At 39.8% G+C, this 18,762-nt stretch overlaps 1 protein-coding gene across 3 annotated transcripts in view; it reads right to left on the reverse strand.

Moving 5' to 3' along the window:
* The window catches only part of PXYLP1 (2-phosphoxylose phosphatase 1), a 94,442-nt gene that overhangs the window by 3,258 nt on the left and 72,422 nt on the right, over window positions 1–18,762 (reverse strand). For all 3 annotated transcript variants that reach the window (XM_065558049.1, XM_065558050.1, XM_065558051.1), the window contains one exon: window positions 3,291–3,430. In XM_065558049.1, coding sequence (XP_065414121.1) covers window positions 3,291–3,430 — 140 coding nt within the window. The remainder of the gene's footprint in view (window positions 1–3,290; window positions 3,431–18,762) is intronic.

The raw sequence follows: 18,762 nt of genomic DNA on the forward strand, positions 1-18,762 counted from the left end.
CACAGATAAACAGCCATACAGTTTCAGAACAGCCCTTAAGAAGTGCATGTCACAAACCTGGAATGGGTTAGGGGAGCATAAGCTGGTATACAGACTCTCAAACTAGGGAAAGGAAATCAAGTCCCAACGACCAGCCTCTTCCCATTCTTTCTTCAGAGCTTGCTTTATTTCCAGAACCAAAATTCAAAGCCGGCACAAATCAACTCATACTACAGAATAACACCCTCCACATCTCAGGCCTTTACAGCTTCAGACGGCTGGGAAGGGAGAAGTGCCACCCTTCCCCTACAGTAGGCTCCTTTGCAACAGACTCCCTTTTCCTTTTACAACCCTGTCCAGCGCAGCCAAGTGATGGGCAAGAACTCAGTTACTTTTGCATGCCAGAGCACCTTTACACGTTGTCACAGGGAGCGTCAGTTCTGGATACTAACTGACCCATACAGCCGACGTACGAGTCCCGGGATGGGGTAAAGTTAGATTTAAGATTGATGTATAGGTTACCCTGCTGCATGGCAGAAATCCTGGGATAGCTTTGCAGATTCCTCAAGAGGGGTGGTATTGCAGGGGCTGAGGCCAATGTCACTCAGCGACTGATACCCATGAGGAGGAGGATTCTTTTGATTTGACTCCGGAATTTACGGCTATGGTGACAGTCACAGGGCCACCCCAGCTGGTTTCTGGTTTTACAAATCTAGCTGGCCACAATCTGGATCTAGTGCTAGGAATGGGTCTGGAGAAGTTATGATTACACTTTCAGCATGGACTGGCCAACTAGTTATTGTTTCAATGATCCACTCCAAGGTGATCGATGAGATCTGACAGGCTCCAGAAGGTTGAGGGAATTTATTGTGGTATGACTGACCATTATCAAAAGTCCGATCAGTGGAGACACTATAGCTGGTGCTTCCTCAATACAGAAAGGAGGCAGCTGCTGGCATTCTCCACAGAGGCTCCTCAACTCTACAATGTGTTTGCCACCCTCTTTGGCCAGAGCCCAGATTTCTCCTTCCAGATACATTGCAAAGAACTCCATTTTTCATAGGTATTTGGGGGAAGAGATAGAATTAAGGTATAATGATGTTATGGGGCAGAAATGAAGAATGTGCAGGTGGTCCACAGTGTACTGCTGGGGGAATTTTGTGCCACTGCGCAATGTAGAATTTTGAATAAATTAATGTTGTGCATGCAGAATTTCCTTTTTTACCCATAGAAATGGGCTGCAGAGATGTTGGCTGCCACTAGGAGCTGCTGGACCTGGCAGAGCCCAGCTCCCAAATAGAAGACAAGGCTGGGGGAAGGGGGTGGGAACTGGAGGGTTCCCAGCAGTTGCAGTTCCCAGCACGCCCTGAAGGAAAGAGACAGCAGCACACAGGAAACTGTGCAAGCCTGGGACCCAGCATCAGTCTGTTTCTTCCTGTGGATCTCTGGGAGGGTAGGGTAGGGTCTGTGAGTGTCTGATCCGGAGTGGGGGGAGGCAGCTGGCCACTGGGGAGTGGTGTAGGGCTAGGGGTTGTGAGTGTCTGGGCTTTGGGGGGGAGGAGGGGAGCGGAACAGCTAGGCCTCTGGGGGGAGTGGGGGTGTGAGTGCCTGCACTGGGGAGGGGCCACTGGCTGGGCTCTGCGGGGGAAGCGGGCAGGGAAGAAGGAACTGGGTTGACATAGGGGTTTCTTTAACTCTCTACTTCTGGGGAATTTTTGTGTGTCTGTATTGTTACAGACATACTTGCTGAGAGGTATTTTGAAATAAATTACCAAAATAATTGAAACTAGTGTGATTATGTAGTGTTATTTTGACAAATAAAATTTGCAGAATTTTAAAATATTGTGCGCAGAATTTTTAATTTTTAGGCACCAGATTCCCCCAGGAGTAACAATGGATATGAATGGTTCAGTATTGTTTTAAATATTGTAAAGGGAGTCCAGAGCATGGAGGTGTGTGCTGCTAGTGTGTTTTTTAGAAAGCAAAATAAATCCATATATGGAGGTAAGAAATCTGACAACAGCAAAACTAATTCCTTGCTCACAACCACATTTCAACCCAACTGTGTAATGACTCCTTTCCCTAAGTTTATAGATAGGGATTTTGTTTTGTTTTGTTTTATAAGGGCTTTTGTTAATTTTGGAGGAAAATATTTGGACAGCAAATAAAAATAAATGTACAAACAGGGATTGTAGCTTATACACAACGGGTGCTATACATTGACCAGAATTGATAATACACATAAAATACACAAATATATTTGAGGACCTGAGTCCAACATGTTTTCATATATCATGTGATATATACACTTAATTTTTATTACAATAGTGAGGATAATGTATTTGGTTGACCTAAACTGTAACATGGTTTTACAAACAGGAAATGCATGATGGTGTAATATAAAGGTTTTATCAGAATAAATGAGGGACAGAATGTTACGCACAAGGAGTGAAGCCATGACAGAGTTAAGCAAACAATCCCCATTTGCTACCAATGAAAGCTATACACTACATAACAAAGCCACCATGTGTCCTATACATGTCATATTTTAGAGCCAAGCTAGTTCAGGAATGTTTTAGAATGGTTAAACAATTTATTGGAATTCCTTTTTAATCCCATCATCTGTAAAATTCGGCTCCCTTCATATCAACTTAATCCAATTGAACAGAACTCAGAAAGAGAAAGAAAAATAAACTCATACATTAAAAGCCCCTCATATAATCTAAAATAGAGTTTCCATTTCCATACTGACAAGTGCCACAATTTGACATGTGCTCTCTCAGGATCTCCCTGGGCTAGAAGCAGCAACTTCATCACAGGGGAAAATTGTCAATTAAATCTTGCCAATCATTTCTAAATTTGATGGATCATAAGATATTGAACTGTAAGCCTGCTACCAACTCAGCATTAATTATTCTTCCTGGATGTTGGACTAATGTACATTTTTAGGGGGTGCAGAGAGGAATTCCATGTTTGGGAGAGGAAGGAAAAGGAAATAAGGTTGATTTTTTTTTAAATGGCAACTGTTTGCCGTTCTGAGGTTTAACATGTTAGAATTAGTCTCAACAGTGATGCATTAGTAGGCTGAATGTAGGCAAGGTATATGACACTATCATGACTGTGTGGTATATGCAGCTTTTGACATGGCCATATCCCATCTACACTGGGACTGGAAACAAAGTTAGCTGGCAGAATCATTTTTCAACATGGTTCTACTTAATACACACTGAATTCCTATCTAAACAGGGCCACAGAGCCCTGGAAGTGGACTATGTTTTGTTGGAGACCGAGAAGAAGGTACAGGAACTTACCTGTCTGTGTAAGTTCTCCCATTTCACACAAAGAATGACTGGGGTAACGAGGCAGGCTGCTCAGGGTGCCATCCATTTGGGCTTCTGAGCCTTGGGACATATGCCTAACAAAAGCTTCAAGTTGAGGGTGAGACGGCTTCCTGAAGAGGTAAACCAAAACATAAACACTCTCGTAAGTGCATGCAAAAATAGCTCAGAAAAGTGAAGAGTTCTAATTAGGGTCAGTTCACGTAATCTCATGACAAGGGGATATTTCCTGTTGAGAAAACATCTGCTCTTAGTCAGGGCTTTCCTTAAAAAAATCCAGCCACATAGCTGTGCACTGATATTAAAGAACTGGTGAGGACAAAATAAAGAACTTTAATGTGTCCGAATGTCCAACAAGAATATCAAAAATTCAATAAAAGTTAACATTCTTCAGTTTAGTACCTTTTGTGGTTACTTGCACCAATATCATTATAACAATATTGGGAAAAATCCCTTGTGTGGAGGGATTTTTTTTCAGAACCAGAAAGACTACTCCATTTCAACAGCATGGTCTGTAGCCACACGACCTTGGTTTGTGATTTTGTCAGGTCTGATAATCTAAATAGGGCTGACTGGGTCAGTATTTAGATGGGAGATCTTCAGGGAATTCTTAGGTACTATAGTGCAGGAAGTACTGTTGGCAATGCAGTAAGTCATACTTTTCTCTGAGTCCAAATTACATTTCTACTCAGTTTCTTAAAGGGCACTGTGCCACTGCTGGAACTGTCCTTAAATGAGAAGTAAAAGCAACCTCCTAACTTCTCCTGGCCATTAGAAACACCATGGTACTTTTTGTAAGAGTAGAAGAATTAACCCACATGACCTGGCCAAATTAATGGATAATTCATGGGGTAACTACCCACCTGCAAATTCACATTCAGTTTTAATTGAATAAGATACTCCTTGTATCAAATAGTATAGTGTTAGTCTGTAACCACTTGCAAAAGTGTTTTTAAAAAACTATTCTTATACATACTTTACATGACCTTACAGCTAAATTTTCATTTATATTGTAGTAGCACCCAAAAAGCCTAAATGAAATGGGGCCCTTTGCATCAAGCACAGTACAGACACATGAGATGACATGCATCCTAACACTCTTGGCCTGACCGTTATGGATGAGGCCAAAACAAACCAAGCAGTGTCACAGTAAGATTGAGGGGAGATATTCACAGAATACTCCGTATTTTACCCAGGCAGGCAAACCGACAACAAACATCAAATATTCTCCATAATCTCTGTCTAGCAGCAGAGCGTGAGAGTGAGTTAGTTCATATAAATTGTCAGTGTTAGTGGCAATATCTAAATTACATATTCACAATTTAATAGAGTGACTAAAAGTCATTTTTAGGATCAAATATCCCTGCAAAGATACCCTGATGCCCTGATTTATATACATGCAGTATGTATTTCACTACTAATAAAACTTTGCACTTCCAAGCCTTTCCAAGTGCTTTACCACCATTAACGAAACATTCATCAATTTCCCTCTGAGACAAGTATTTTCATTTTACAGGTAGAAAAACTGAGCAGCACAAAGCTTAAGGAAGTTGCCCCGGACATTCAGTCATAACATGGACAAGGATCAATATTTAAACATTACACCAACGCATAACATTCTTTCAACAAATAATTTCAGTTATGTGAAAAGTAAATATTTGGCTTCCCTGATACTACAAAAAAGAAACATAGCTCTAGCTCTGAAGTAGTCAGGTCTTGGCTGTTGCTCCATTTCAAACTTTTGCAATGTCCTCGGATATAGAGCACACCTAGGAACTCGCAGTGGCACTAAAATCTCTCATGCATTGCAGCTTCCAAGGTGTCCTTGGCACTGTGGCATGTAACTAATGGACAGCTCTATGAGAATGAAACAGAGGGGCAGCAGTATGGAGCAAGGAGGTTGATAGATACTGGCCTTTCCTTCTCATCAGTGAAGATGGCTATAACAGAAAGATGGTTAACCCCATCCTAAAGTTACACCCCATCAAGCGGAGATGGCTACTCCACAGCTGTTCCTTTAGCCTTTCACTGAGACAGCTGGGGAAGTAGTGTGTTTATTTTAAGAAATTAAATAAAGTACACATGCAGTAACAGTAACTGACTGCAAACATTCTCTTATCATACAAGTGTCATGGCTACAACTGTCATGGATATAAGCAAAAAGTATCTGAAATTAACAGGTGTTCCCTATATCCCAAGGCATTGCAATAACTGAGAGTTCAAATTAATGGAAGATGTGTCTAAATTCCCCACCCTGCTTTGAAAATCTCAACTAAGATGATTCCATACCACAATATGAACTCTTATATCATTGCTGTTGGTGGGCTACTTAAGGGGGTATTTGAAGATTAAGCAAGATAATAATAAGAAAAAAAATGAGGAGAGAAGCAAAGGAATAGTCTGATTTTTCTGTGTATGGGTGGGAACTTAAAAGTGTACGTTCAAATTCCATGACAGGACTATATCACAGATGTACATGTTAAGTCATATATTTAACGCATGCAGAAATGAAAAATACGAAACACACACACACAAGCTTTGAAAATCATAACAATGTGTGTTTGCATTCTCATATTCCATTACATACAAGATACACTTCTAAAAGGTTCTACTTTTTCATCTAGTCCAGTGTCATTGTATTTCCCCTCCATCCCTATCCCAACTATTTCAGCTCTACACAGCTTACTTAACCATGGAAATCCAAGACTGTTGACATCTCCGCGATATGGCTTTTAGCCATCAATTTGAGATATAGCCACCTATTTCTTAACATTACTTAGAAACAATTTGATTGGGATTTTGGTTTTAAGCAGAACTGACTTTGACTTTATAAAGAGAAATTCTTAAAGGGTCTCTAGTACTTTTATGGAAAAGTTTATATAGAACTATTTAAAAAAAAAATAAAGACGCACACCTACACCCTACTGACTTTTGCCACAGTAATATACAAAACTGATATGAAAACTAATGTCTACGAACTTTATGCTTTTCTCTGAAAGTTATCTGAACCTCTAGAGGGTGCCATAATGCCATCTGAATAAAAGCATTCTGAAACAAGAAATCTGGCATCAGATTTTCTCAATATAAAGGCAACAGTGCTCACATGGGATCTTCCTAGATGCATAGTTCCAAGGGAGCAGATGTCTTTTGTTAACAAGAATGTATCTAGCATGAAGATACACTAATTGCATTAGCTCTCAGGCAAATCAGTTCACTCAATTGGGATCAAAATGCCCCTTTCTTTTTTGTCTGCAGTCTTAAATAGATTCCCAAAACCACAGTGTGTATTATATTTTTCTTTATAAAGGTATTAGAAAAAAGTTGTTTGTACTTTACTGTAACTATGTAAATGGAAAATCATGAGCAGTGACAAATTGTGAGAAAAGAAAAAGGGCATAAAGAAAAGTTTAAGTTTTACAGTACTAATACAGGTTTCAGAGTAGCAGCCGTGTTAGTCTGTATCCACAAAAAGTACAGGAGTACTTGTGGCACCTTAAAGACTAACATTTATTTGAGCATAAGCTTTCGTGGGCTAAGGCCCAATTCTTCGGATGCATGCAGTGGAAAATACAGTAGAAAGATATATATATGTATATATATTTACACACAGAGAACATGAAACAATGTGTGTTACCATACACACTATAACAAGAGTGATCAGATAAGGGGAGCTATTATCAGCAGGAGAGTGTTTGTAGTGGTAATGAAAATGGCCCATTTCCAGCAATTGACAAGATGATGTGAGGAACTGTGGGGGGTGGGGGGGAGGGGAATAAGCATGGGGAAATAGTTTTACTTTGTGTAATGGCCCATCCACTCCCAGTCCCACGAAAGCTTATGCTCAAATACATTTGTTAGTCTCTAAGGTGCCACAAGTACTCCTGTTCTTTTTGTAGTATTAATACAGTTTGGAAGGAAAACAAATTAATTTATGGGATTTTAGCCAATTCCACGCGGTTTCCAGATTTTGGAAATTTTTATGTAGGTCAAATAAAGTGCAGTGTTAGGAAAATACAGGCCATAAAAAGTTTTCTTTATTTCTAGATCACTTCGAGTTTCCTATTATAGCAACTTCGGCCATGTACTACAAAGCTTAATCCTGTTCTAAATATGGAACTTAACTAAACCTACAAAAAGTTTAGTGCATTTGACGTGTCTCAGGAAAATGAATCTAAAATTAAAGAAATACATTTAAAGAAAATTATTTTGTATGTAATCCTTCTGCCAACGGGTTTGTACAAAATTTGAAGGCTAGAACATGATCACAATTTTTTTTTTTTTGGCTAACCAAAAGCAAGCCTAAAACCTTTGTGGTCTTTTAATAAACTTTAGCCGGCGTAACCTGCCATTTGTACTTTTCTCCCAGCAATGCTCCCCTTTAATGACATTTCTAGCTCTTTGGTTAAGCTCTTCAAACAACACAACAGTGAGACAAATTGCAAGAGCTGCTCTACTACTTGCTCTGCTGCTTCTGTTACATCACCTATAATTCTAGTGGACTAATCCCATCCCTGGTGAAACTGTTAGGAATTATTTGAGGGAAGGAACGGAAACCACATAGCAGATATCATCTCTCAAAGCATTATTACTGGTACAATGCAGAAGGGAGTGATACACAATACTAGGACAGAACAACTAATATCCAGGACTTAATAGCAACCTTTGAATGTCAATGAATTACAAAACACGAAACTGATACATTAAGTTATTTAATTTCTAAGTTTTTTTTAACATACAGATGCTCCCCGACTTATCCAAGCATTCCGTTCCGGAATGCCTTGCGTAACTCGAATGTTGTGTAAGTTGGAAACATATACCTGACAATGATGCAAAAAAAAGAACCCCCCTCAAAAAAACCCAACTCCTATTTCTAGTTTACGCAACTTTTTCCGTAAGTGCGGCTTGGCGTAAGTCGGATTTGCGTAACCCAGGGGGCATCTGAACACGCATACACCCACAGAAATCAGTACAGACGATTACGTTATTGGATTCCCTATTCTGAAAGCTGGATTTCAGACCTGGAAAGCTTTCTGGTTGCTTCCTATAATTTCAGAAAAGTAGAGAAGCAATCCAGAAATGATGGAGTTTCTTTGCCAAAATGTGTTTCTGCTTTCTATCCTTATTGTAAAACTCCAGTATGAAACAAACAAACAACAAAGTATTCTAGTGGTTTTACTGTGGCAAGTTTCTATATAAAAGCAAACAGAATTCTGCAAGTGGTGTTGAAAAGCAATTCTTGCAGTAGTATTTAAACTGGTAGTTGACAAATTCCCTTTTCCCAAAGATTTTTTTTATTTAGATTACCAATCTTACTGTTGAATCAGCCAATTTACAGATGCCGCAGGAGATGGAGTATCTAGGCAACACTGCTAAGACTGCTGGGACTGCTTCTGAGCAGGAAGCAAAGAAAATGACTCAGTTGTGTAGTTGAAAAGATTAAGCCCTCAAAGAAATTTGTAAAATTTAATTTCCATAACATCACAGAAGACTCAAAGTGCAATAAAAGGGATTCATTGTGTAATTTGACTGACTTCTTTATTATTATAGCAGCAGCATTACAAACAGAAGTTGGTGAATCAGGAGTTAATATAGCAGCTATTTCAAATCAAGTCAGTCCAAAATTTGTTTTTAAATTGTCAGCCAGTACATTGTGAAATTCATCAGCTGTTACCATCTAACTTTATCTGATCATGGACATCTATTTTCTGGTTATTAGTTGAATGACTTATTTATATCTTTGATTTTTAATTAAGTTTTTATTGCTGTAAAATAAACTGATGATTACCTGTAACAAAATACAAGCATTTATTTCCTTTTAACAATAACACGTGCTTGCTTTTTTCATGTGACTTCCTGTTACCAATGCACTAGGTTTGCGCCACAGCTCAGATACAGATCTATATTGGGATAACAAAAACCATTTGCCAGTTTCATTTTCTGGCTTTCATGCATTATTAGCACCAATGTGGAAGAATGTTTAAATCCAAACATTTTTTTTAAGTCTTTAAAAGCATTTATATTAGATCTTCTAGAACCCTTTTTAGAAAAAAATAAATGTATGCCAAAACTATGACAGTTCTGTTCATGTTATATTGCTATGCACTAAGGAAAGTATATTGTGAAACTACATGAAAAGGAACCATATATACACCAATGCCAAAAACTTAGCTGACTCATCCTGACATGAAATTGTTCTTGTTTCTATTGGATTACAGTAACTCCTCATTTAACATCATCCCGCTTAACGTTGTTTCAATTAGGGAACATGCTCGTTTAAAGTTGTGCAATGCTCCCTTATAACGTCGTTTGGCTGCCTGCTTGTAAGATTCTGTGGAAGAGCAGCGACTTTACAAGAAAGGTTTCAGAGTAGCAGCCGTGTTAGTCTGTATCCGCAAAAAGAAGAACAGGAGGACTTGTGGCACCTTAGAGACTAACAAATTTATTAGAGCATAAGCTTTCGTGGACTATAGCCCACTTCTTCGGATGCATATAGAATGGAACATATATTGAGGAGATATATATACACACATACAGAGAGCATAAACAGGTGGGAGTTGTCTTACCACCTCTGAGAGGCCAATTAATTAAGAGAAAAAAACTTTTGAAGTGATAATCAAGCTAGCCCAGCACAGACAGACAGTTAGATAACAAGTGTGAGAATACTATCTCCCCTTGTAAGTATTCTCACACTTGTTATCTAACTGTCTGTCTGTGCTGGGCTAGCTTGATTATCACTTCAAAAGTTTTTTTCTCTTAATTAATTGGCCTCTCAGAGGTGGTAAGACAACTCCCACCTGTTTATGCTCTCTGTATGTGTGTATATATATCTCCTCAATATATGTTCCATTCTATATGCATCCGAAGAAGTGGGCTATAGTCCACGAAAGCTTATGCTCTAATAAATTTGTTAGACTTTACAAGAGAGCATTGCACAAGTTCCGCTTCTCCGCCTTCTCCCCCCCCGCCCCAGCGCTTAGGACTTTCTGGGAGGGAGGGGCAAGACCGGGGAAGCGCCGTGTCTCTGCTCTTTCCCCTCCCTCCCAGAAAGTCCTAAACGCCACTAACCAGCTGTTTAGTGGTGCTTAGGATTTTCTGGGAGGGAGGGGGAGGAGCGGGGAAGTGCTGCGTCTCCGCTCCTCCCACTCCCTCCCAGAAAGTCCTAAGCGCCGCCAAACAGCTGTTTAGTGGTGCTTAGGACTTTGGGAGGGGGGAGGGATGTGGCCCCGGAGAGGAGGTGGAGTGGGGGTGGGAAGAGGTAGGCCTGGAGTGGAACGGGGACAGGAAGAGGCGGGCATGGAGCATTCCCGGCAAAGTCCGAGCCTGTTCTTCTCCAGGGAAGCTGCTGCTGCAAAGGTGCTTCCTAGCGTCTTTGCCTGCAGCGGGCTGTGCCTGTGTGGGGTAAGCCAGGGGCACTTCCCAACCACAGTACAGTACTGTACAGTATATAATGCCTTTTTTCTGCCCCCCAAAAATTTCCTTGGAACCTAACCCCCCGCATTTACATTAAATCTTATGGGAAAATTGGATTCGTTTAACTTTGTTTCACTTAAAGTTGCATTTTTCAGGAACATAACTACAACGTTAAGTGAGGAGTTACTGTAGGTCTAGAAATCAGGAGATATTTTAGCTGGTTTGATGAGAAATGAACCCTGACTTCCGTTTTGTGGTTTAAACTGTTAACTAGTTAGATGCCTCTGAACGTATACAGCACATTGGGAAATCCCTATTTTTGGTATCTTTGTTAAAAAACAAAAACAAACAAAAAAAACCCACCTAAGCTGCAACACATACAGAACCAAGAGGAGCCATGTTGTAGAATTTGGGTCCAGTTTGCCATGGAGTACATTTTGTGTGTGTGTGTGTGTGTGCGAGTGTGCATGTGTGCGAGAGACATGAACTCATGGTTTTAGGTATATACATGTTTTTCCCACATGCATGAAATGTGATTTATGCACAAAAGGTCATGTTAAGTCCTCAACAAGCTGGACATACATTCTGCAGCAAGGCCCCTTGCTTCTGTGACACTCTGGGACAGCAGCTTAGAAATTCTGCTGCACTTATTTAAAGTTTTAAAAACGGAGGTTTTTACTGATTCTGGGAACTCAAATCAGTACATGGAAATTGTCAGGGAATTAGCTGGAGCTTTTGCCACTGAGAAAGGTATCGCTCTTGGTACACCAGAAGGCCTGGGAGGCCATTCAGGATCATACAGTGAACTCATTAAGCTGGATATGTTCATTCAAATGCTGAGCATAAAAACAGAACATCAACTCAAGACTTCAGAGTTAAAACAGGGAGATGGATATGGACAGTTCATGCACCTCAGACCTACTGTTTGAGGCTAACTCAGGAAAACAAAACTGTCAATGCACCCAATTTACATCTGGAAGATTTTCTTTTCACCCATCATGGCTAGAACCTTTTTTTTGATTAATAATTCAAATCACATTCTGTGGCACAATTGTATTCTTGCTACAAGTAGGCTGCATATTTAAAAAAATATTCTTTTACCACATAATGTGGATTAAACTGAGTAGAAAGTTATTTTTGTTTTGTTTTCTTTCCAATAAATACGACTACTTATGATATTTGGCAAACCACTATGCTCCATATGTTTGTTTTAGTGAGGTTAAAAAAAAAAAAAAAAAAAAAAGATCGATATTGGAATCTACAAGTCATTTGAGATTAAACTTCCATGAAAACTACAGGGTCAAACTGAGTAATAAAATGATGGAGTACAGCATTTATTAGTGAAACTGACATTAAAATCTTATCTTGACAAGAAAATACATGTTTATTTTTTAATAATTTAAATATTTGTAAATATTCATAAATAGAATAAATAATGCAAGATGCTAAAGACAAACAGAAGACAAGCTGTCAGACTATGATTAAAGGAAAACTGTGCTGTAATATGATATTTTAATCATCATGTTCAATTACTCAGTCACATGTTTAAAAATGTGTCTTAAATATAGCGAGAAGAAAAAGTTAAATGAATAGTTAATCAAATAGGAAGCTGCCAATTTGACAGATTAAAGATGTACACTAGAATGCAGTGGGGTGCACACTCTCTGTTAAATCTTTCTCTGGCCAGGTGCTGTGTTCACAGCACAGGAATCTGTGCACTGAAAGACATCTGCACGCCTCAGGAGAGAATCTATGGAAGTATGTGAGGATACCCAGGAAAAGGGATTCCTCACCTCCACATGTCCACAAGGAAGTGGAACTTGCTGAAGGAATATGAGCAAATTTCCATTCTGTGTACTGACTGGAGTTACTGAAGTCGGGCTAGAGCCAGACAGACGTGCTCCAGAAGACGAGAAGTGGACAGGCTCTTTCATCCTATTAACACTGAGCATCAGAACCCAGATCACACCACTGGTTTACTAGGTGAGACAGTGTCTGCTGTGTGGTTTCTATCTGAGATCTCCCTTAAGAGCTCCTACTGATCTGTCAAGCCTTTGGTCACACCTGGCTCAGATCCTTCTCCCTCTCACTCCTGGGGGGAATTCTGTGCCATAATTAATGAGCTGTGGATATTTTTAATATTTTGCACAGAGAAAAGCTTCTGTGGGAAATTTATTGCAGTTCCACCTTTTGCCCAGCAGAGGGTGGTGTGGCGATAGAACAGAGCAGCCTCAGCAGAAAATAACTTTAGCTGGAAAGTTGCTGCAGTTTTGCCATTTTCCCACCAGAGGACACTGTGGCAATAAAACAGAGCAGAAGCTCCCAGCCAGCTAGGGAAGAGAAAGAACCTGCCTTTTTTTTTACAGTGCCTGTCGGGCCAAGTCAGGAGACAGGGGCCATTGGGAGGCAGACAGCATGGTGCTACTGGGGGGTCAGACAGGGGCTCATAAGGGCTAGTTGGGGACGACAAATGGGGGATGGGGCTGAATGGGAGTGGAGGTGCAGGGACACGGGGGGGAAGGAGGTGCAGGTCCACACGGTGATGGGGGAGGGGATGGAGGGCCACATAGGGACAGGAGGTGGATGAGTGGGGGCACAGAGACACATGGGGACAGTGGGACGGAGTGCGGGGCCACGTAGGGATGGGGTTACTGAGTGGGGACGGGGGAAAGGGTGCAGGACCACATAGGGATGGGGGAGTGGATGTCTGAGTGGGGGGGTGAAAGGAGACTAAATGGGAGAGGATAGGGGTCACACAGGATCTTCATTGGGGAACCTTCCCTAACAATCCCTCCCCGCCCCTCAAAAAAACCTGTTTCATACTTTTGCCACCTATACCCAACAACCCTCCAAATTCACACCCAGGCTCCTTCCCAGCAATTACTTCCCTCTCCCTCAGCTCCTCCGTTACTCCATGACTCCCCATGCACTGCTTCTGAAAGGTGCAGGAAATATGGTTCTGTACTGTAGTTTAAATGAATCATCAGAGTTAATATGCCTAGTAAGGAATCTATTTGTCAAAAAACATTTCCTGAATCTTTTTTGTTGTCTGTATTGTTACAGATCTACTTGCTGACAGGTATTTTGAAATAAATGACCAAAATAATTGAAATTGGCGTGAATATTGTGTTATTTTGTCAAATAAAATATGCAGAATTTGAAAATATTGTGCACATAATTTTTTGTTGCTGAATTCCCCCAGGAGTATCCCTTTAAACCAGGGGTTCTCAAACTTCATTGCACCGCAACCCGCTTTGGACAATAAAAATTACTATGCGCCCTCAGGAGGGTGGACCAAAGCCTGAGCCAGCCTGAGCCTCCGGTGCAGGGGGAGGGGTCCCACTTCGGGGTCCAGACCCACAGTTTGAGAACTGCTGCTTTACACCAGCTTATTGTATTTGTATTTTAATATATTCTGGCTCAGAGTTATACTGAAACTAAGTTCAGTTTTTCTTATGCTTACTGAGTTTAGATGATTTTATAACTCCACAAGGGAATCACATACATTTTTATGCAAGCCTGACGTCAACTTCTGAGCAGTCAAATAGCTATGGATTGAGGGACTGGATTATTTCCCTCTTTGGAAGACGAATGAATGGCCAGGGATATAGGATTAATAAATTATCCTAATCTGCATAAAGAACTTTGAACAGAAACACAATACAGTTTAGCCTTATTTACTCACTAAAATGCAGCAACTTTCACTTTCTTAGGACATGTCACTGGGCAGGACTCCCCAAAAATTAGTACTTTTCAGCCTTTAACTATTTTTGTAGAAGTACTCCCACTTTCTAGCCTTGCCATATGCTTCTGCCATGTGGTTTATAGGATAAGTGGATCAGCTTCTAAATAAGATTTAGCATAATTCTTGACAGCCTCTGCACCTTAGTTTGAGAGGACTCTGCTGTTATTTTTTCTGTTAAATTCTCCCAACACTGCACTACCCTTTGAGAGCTACACTGGTGACAGCAATGGAGCATGAGTGTACTGTTACAGCCATGCCTCCTAGCACTGGTGGGAGCACAGCAGCCTTAAAGACAACAGACCAAATTCCCTGCTACTGTAAGCAGATACAGGCCTTCGGAAGTAAGTGGAGTTGCACCCACTTGTGCATGAGACATACCCAAAACTCAAATATTGTTATTTAACTTAGTCACATCAATACCTCACAAGCACTTGCCAATTAAACCAACATGCTATTAAACTGGAACATTCTTCTGTAATGGTTTTAATCTCTTCCGATTACATTTTTCTAAATACAACTTATTTTAGTAAATTGATGTTCTCTATTTTGTATGCGTTTGACATTGACACACTATAATCAAGTATTTGTTATAGAGAGAGAAAAACACGACAAAATAGTTACTTTATTTTTAGGAACAACTACTACTATGGAAAAATTTGGATCAAAAGCATAAAAATAATTCTCATCGAGAAAAATGTGTGTTTAAGTTCCCTCTGTAAATTTGCACTCTGAATGTTGAAAATAGTAAAAATGTTAATTGAAGTTACAGACAAAAGAAATCTCCAAAGCATTTCATCCATTTTTCTTCTATTCATCCCACATTTTATGTATATGACACAATCCGTAATTCACAAAGCCCAAGCAAAGCTATTTTACATATCTATTAAAAGTCCATCAGGCTGTGGCATAATCTGTGTAATTAATGAATTTCATCAGCAGAATACTAATATCAAACAATGAATGGACTGAATCTGAATGGCATACTTATCAGAAAGTAAAGTCCAAGCAGTTTAAACAAATTGAAATATTAGACACCTCAGATTAATTATTCAATAGCAACAAACCTACAGTTCAAAAATGTGCCAATTATATATATTTTAATATCCTGATTACAAATTTGCAATTAAAAGCCAATATAGAGTCATAATGGAACTCAAGGCTGACAGGCAAAAAACAATAAAATCCTCCTGACATTAAAACAACATACCATCCAAAATGATGGCAGCAAAATTAAAAATGCCAGTGTTTTTACCTAAGGGATCCACCTCTGCCAAGCCTTGAAACTATGGCATATGCACCTCAAGCTGTCCCCTTCACTGACTGCTCCACTCTTCTCGCAGGCAGGGTTTTAATTTACAAGAGGATTGTTCCCATGAGAGACAGTGTTTCAATTTTAGATAAGTTCTCATTTTTAGTGGCTATGAAAGGTGGTGGATACACAGATCTGAAGACTGACATTCTATTGATCCACAAATTAATAACAGGCATGGGCAAGCTTCCTCAGACTGCAATGCCTTCCACCTTGCCTTAGAGGGACCAGAGGTAAGAGGACTCTTGAATTGTAAAACCATTAACTCTCTGACCTGGACATTCTGCTGAGAATGCCCGCAGAGTTACCAGTCAGTTAAATTTTATGGGTAGTTTTCATGATACAAACTCCTTTCTACTACAGTACAGACTGAGATCACAGGCAGAAGAATCAAATAGCCATCAAACAGTAATTATTTTCAGTCATTACTGACCTACACCCTTTTCCTACAATCTGATCCATAATAAAGAACCCTTACATCCATACAGAATCCTGCTAGCACAAAGGGGCTCCACAGAGTGGACTGATTTATATTAGTGATTTAAATCACTGAATTAAATTACGATTTAAATTAGCAAGCAGAAAACCTTGATTTATCTAATTAACTTTAATCATGTTTTGTTTTTGTACTTTCTATCTTCCTGAAGAAAGCTTGATTTGTATTGATTGGTAACCATTAAAACACATTGATTCACAACTAAGCATAACACTAAATTTGGTGTTTCTTTTTGCTGATCAGGAAGATATATACTACATCTACGCTCATTTATTTAAGCAAGTATATAAGCTTAACTTATCCTTACACTGATTTGTAATTTTTATATTAGAAAATGGTGTACACTACCTATCTTATTTACAAGATTATTAATTTTTTACTTGTGATTTGTGTCAAGCTCCATTTGGATGGAAATTCAAATGCAATTAAAAATACACAAAAACATCATTTAATACATTTTTGCTAAATAAAACTAAATTAAAAGTTACACTAAAATGTTTATCAAGCCATGATTTGCATTTAAAACTGATTTATTAAACAAATGAAGTATTATATGTAGTTGGTTAATTTAACTGGTTGTTTCTGGTCCCCTTGTCCTTCAGGATTTTGGAACTAATAGATCTCATCCTCTCACACTTAATTTCTATTCAGAGACTGAAAGGGAAAAACAAGCTTTCCTGCCTTTTCAATGCCTAACTGATTTCTTAATTTTGAATGAACTAGTCAATGAACTGAACCAGTGGAATAAACTGAAATGAAGAAAATACTCTCTCTACACCTGCAGAAGAGACTACTGGTGGCAAACCTGGTTTCACTTCAACTAACTCTGATTCCAGGTGCTTAGCCAATGACTCAAACCGCTGAACTCATGGGAAATTTCTTTAAAACCTGGCAGCAAACATGTACCAATTAGTTGTACTTTATATTTAATTTGCATGATTTTAATAGATTATAATTAGTTTTGGTCTTAACACAGATTACAATTTTAAATAGTTTTTTAATTTTAATTCAGCTGTAAGCTCCACAGGAGTGCAGGGGTCTGCCAGCATAGATCGGATTGCAGGTTCAGGTCCCTGGGTAGACTGAGCTAGTAGCCTTCAGGTGAAAAGCTCTCTCTCTTATTTAAGCACTTCCACTGAGCAGTCCCACTAAGAGGGAGTAAACCGTTTAAAAAAAGCTGTGACTTTTGCACAGTATTTTAAAGTAAAGACAAGGAACTGCAGATGCCTTTTTTAGCCATCCATCAACCTTGACTTCTCTTCAAAATATCAAACTGAAGTCTCATATCCCCCTGTAATCCAGAGAAATAAATCTAGTCACCCAACATCATCATTTCCAGTTATCTTTGCAAAGGTGCTTTCTTGTATATATTATAACATAGCCGACATTCTCTGAGATGAAAAGATCAGACCCTTTACGATCTAAGTGGATTTGAATTATGTCTCCTTATTTTCCAAAGGAAATATCTCACTCCCTAGAGACAGATAATTAAAAATCCTATCTTAGCAATTAGCAATTTGCTCCTGGTTCATCTTGTTAGAGGAATTAATTGCCTGCTCAGCCCCGTGATAGAGTTATTTGGTGGCATGCAAAAGACTAAAGTCTGGGAGAAATCTCAACTGTACATGACCTAATTCACACAGTAAGTTTGATTTGTGGAGAGTGCTGACCAATGTTCTCTATTAGCGTCCATACCGCCCACTGAATGGGTGATATTTCAGCACCACCTTATCATTCTGGAAGGTTCAGTTACAAGCACCTGAAGCTCTTCTGGTTTAAGGCCTGGTCTACACTATGAGTTTAATTCGAATTTAGCAGTGTTAAATCGAATTAACTCTGCACCCATCCACACAACGAAGCCATTTCTTTCTAAATAAAGGGCTCTTAAAATCGATTTCTGTACTCCTCCCCGACGAGCGAAGTAGCGCCGAAATCGATATTGTCATTTTGAATTAGGGTTAGTGTGGCCGCAATTCGATGGTATTGGTCTCCGGGAGCTATCCCACAGTGCACCATTGTGACCGCTCTGGACAGCAATCTGAACTCGGATGCACTGGCCAGGTAGACAGGAAAAGCCCTGCGAACATTTGAATTTCATTTCCTGTTTGCCCAGCACAGGAGAGCACAGGTGACCACAGAGAGCTCATCAGCACAGGTAACCATGCAGGCCGATAATCGAAAAAGAGCACCAGCATGGACTGTACTGGATCTGATCGCTGTATGGGGAGAGGATTCAGTGCTAGCAGAATTTCGTTCGAAAAGATGAAATGCCAAAACTTTTGAAAAAATCTCCAAGGGCATGATGGAGAGAGGCCACAATAGGGACTCAGAGCAGTGCCGCATGAAAGTCAAGGAGCTCAGACAAGCCTATCAGAAAACAAAGGAGGCAAACGGTTGCTCCGGGTCAGAGCCGCAGGCATGCTGCTTCTATGCTGAGCTGCATGCAATTCTAGGGGGGGCCGCCACCACTACCCCACCTCTGACT

Source organism: Chrysemys picta, chromosome 9 (assembly GCF_011386835.1).
Source record: "Chrysemys picta bellii isolate R12L10 chromosome 9, ASM1138683v2, whole genome shotgun sequence".
NCBI classification, from domain to species: domain Eukaryota; kingdom Metazoa; phylum Chordata; order Testudines; family Emydidae; genus Chrysemys; species Chrysemys picta.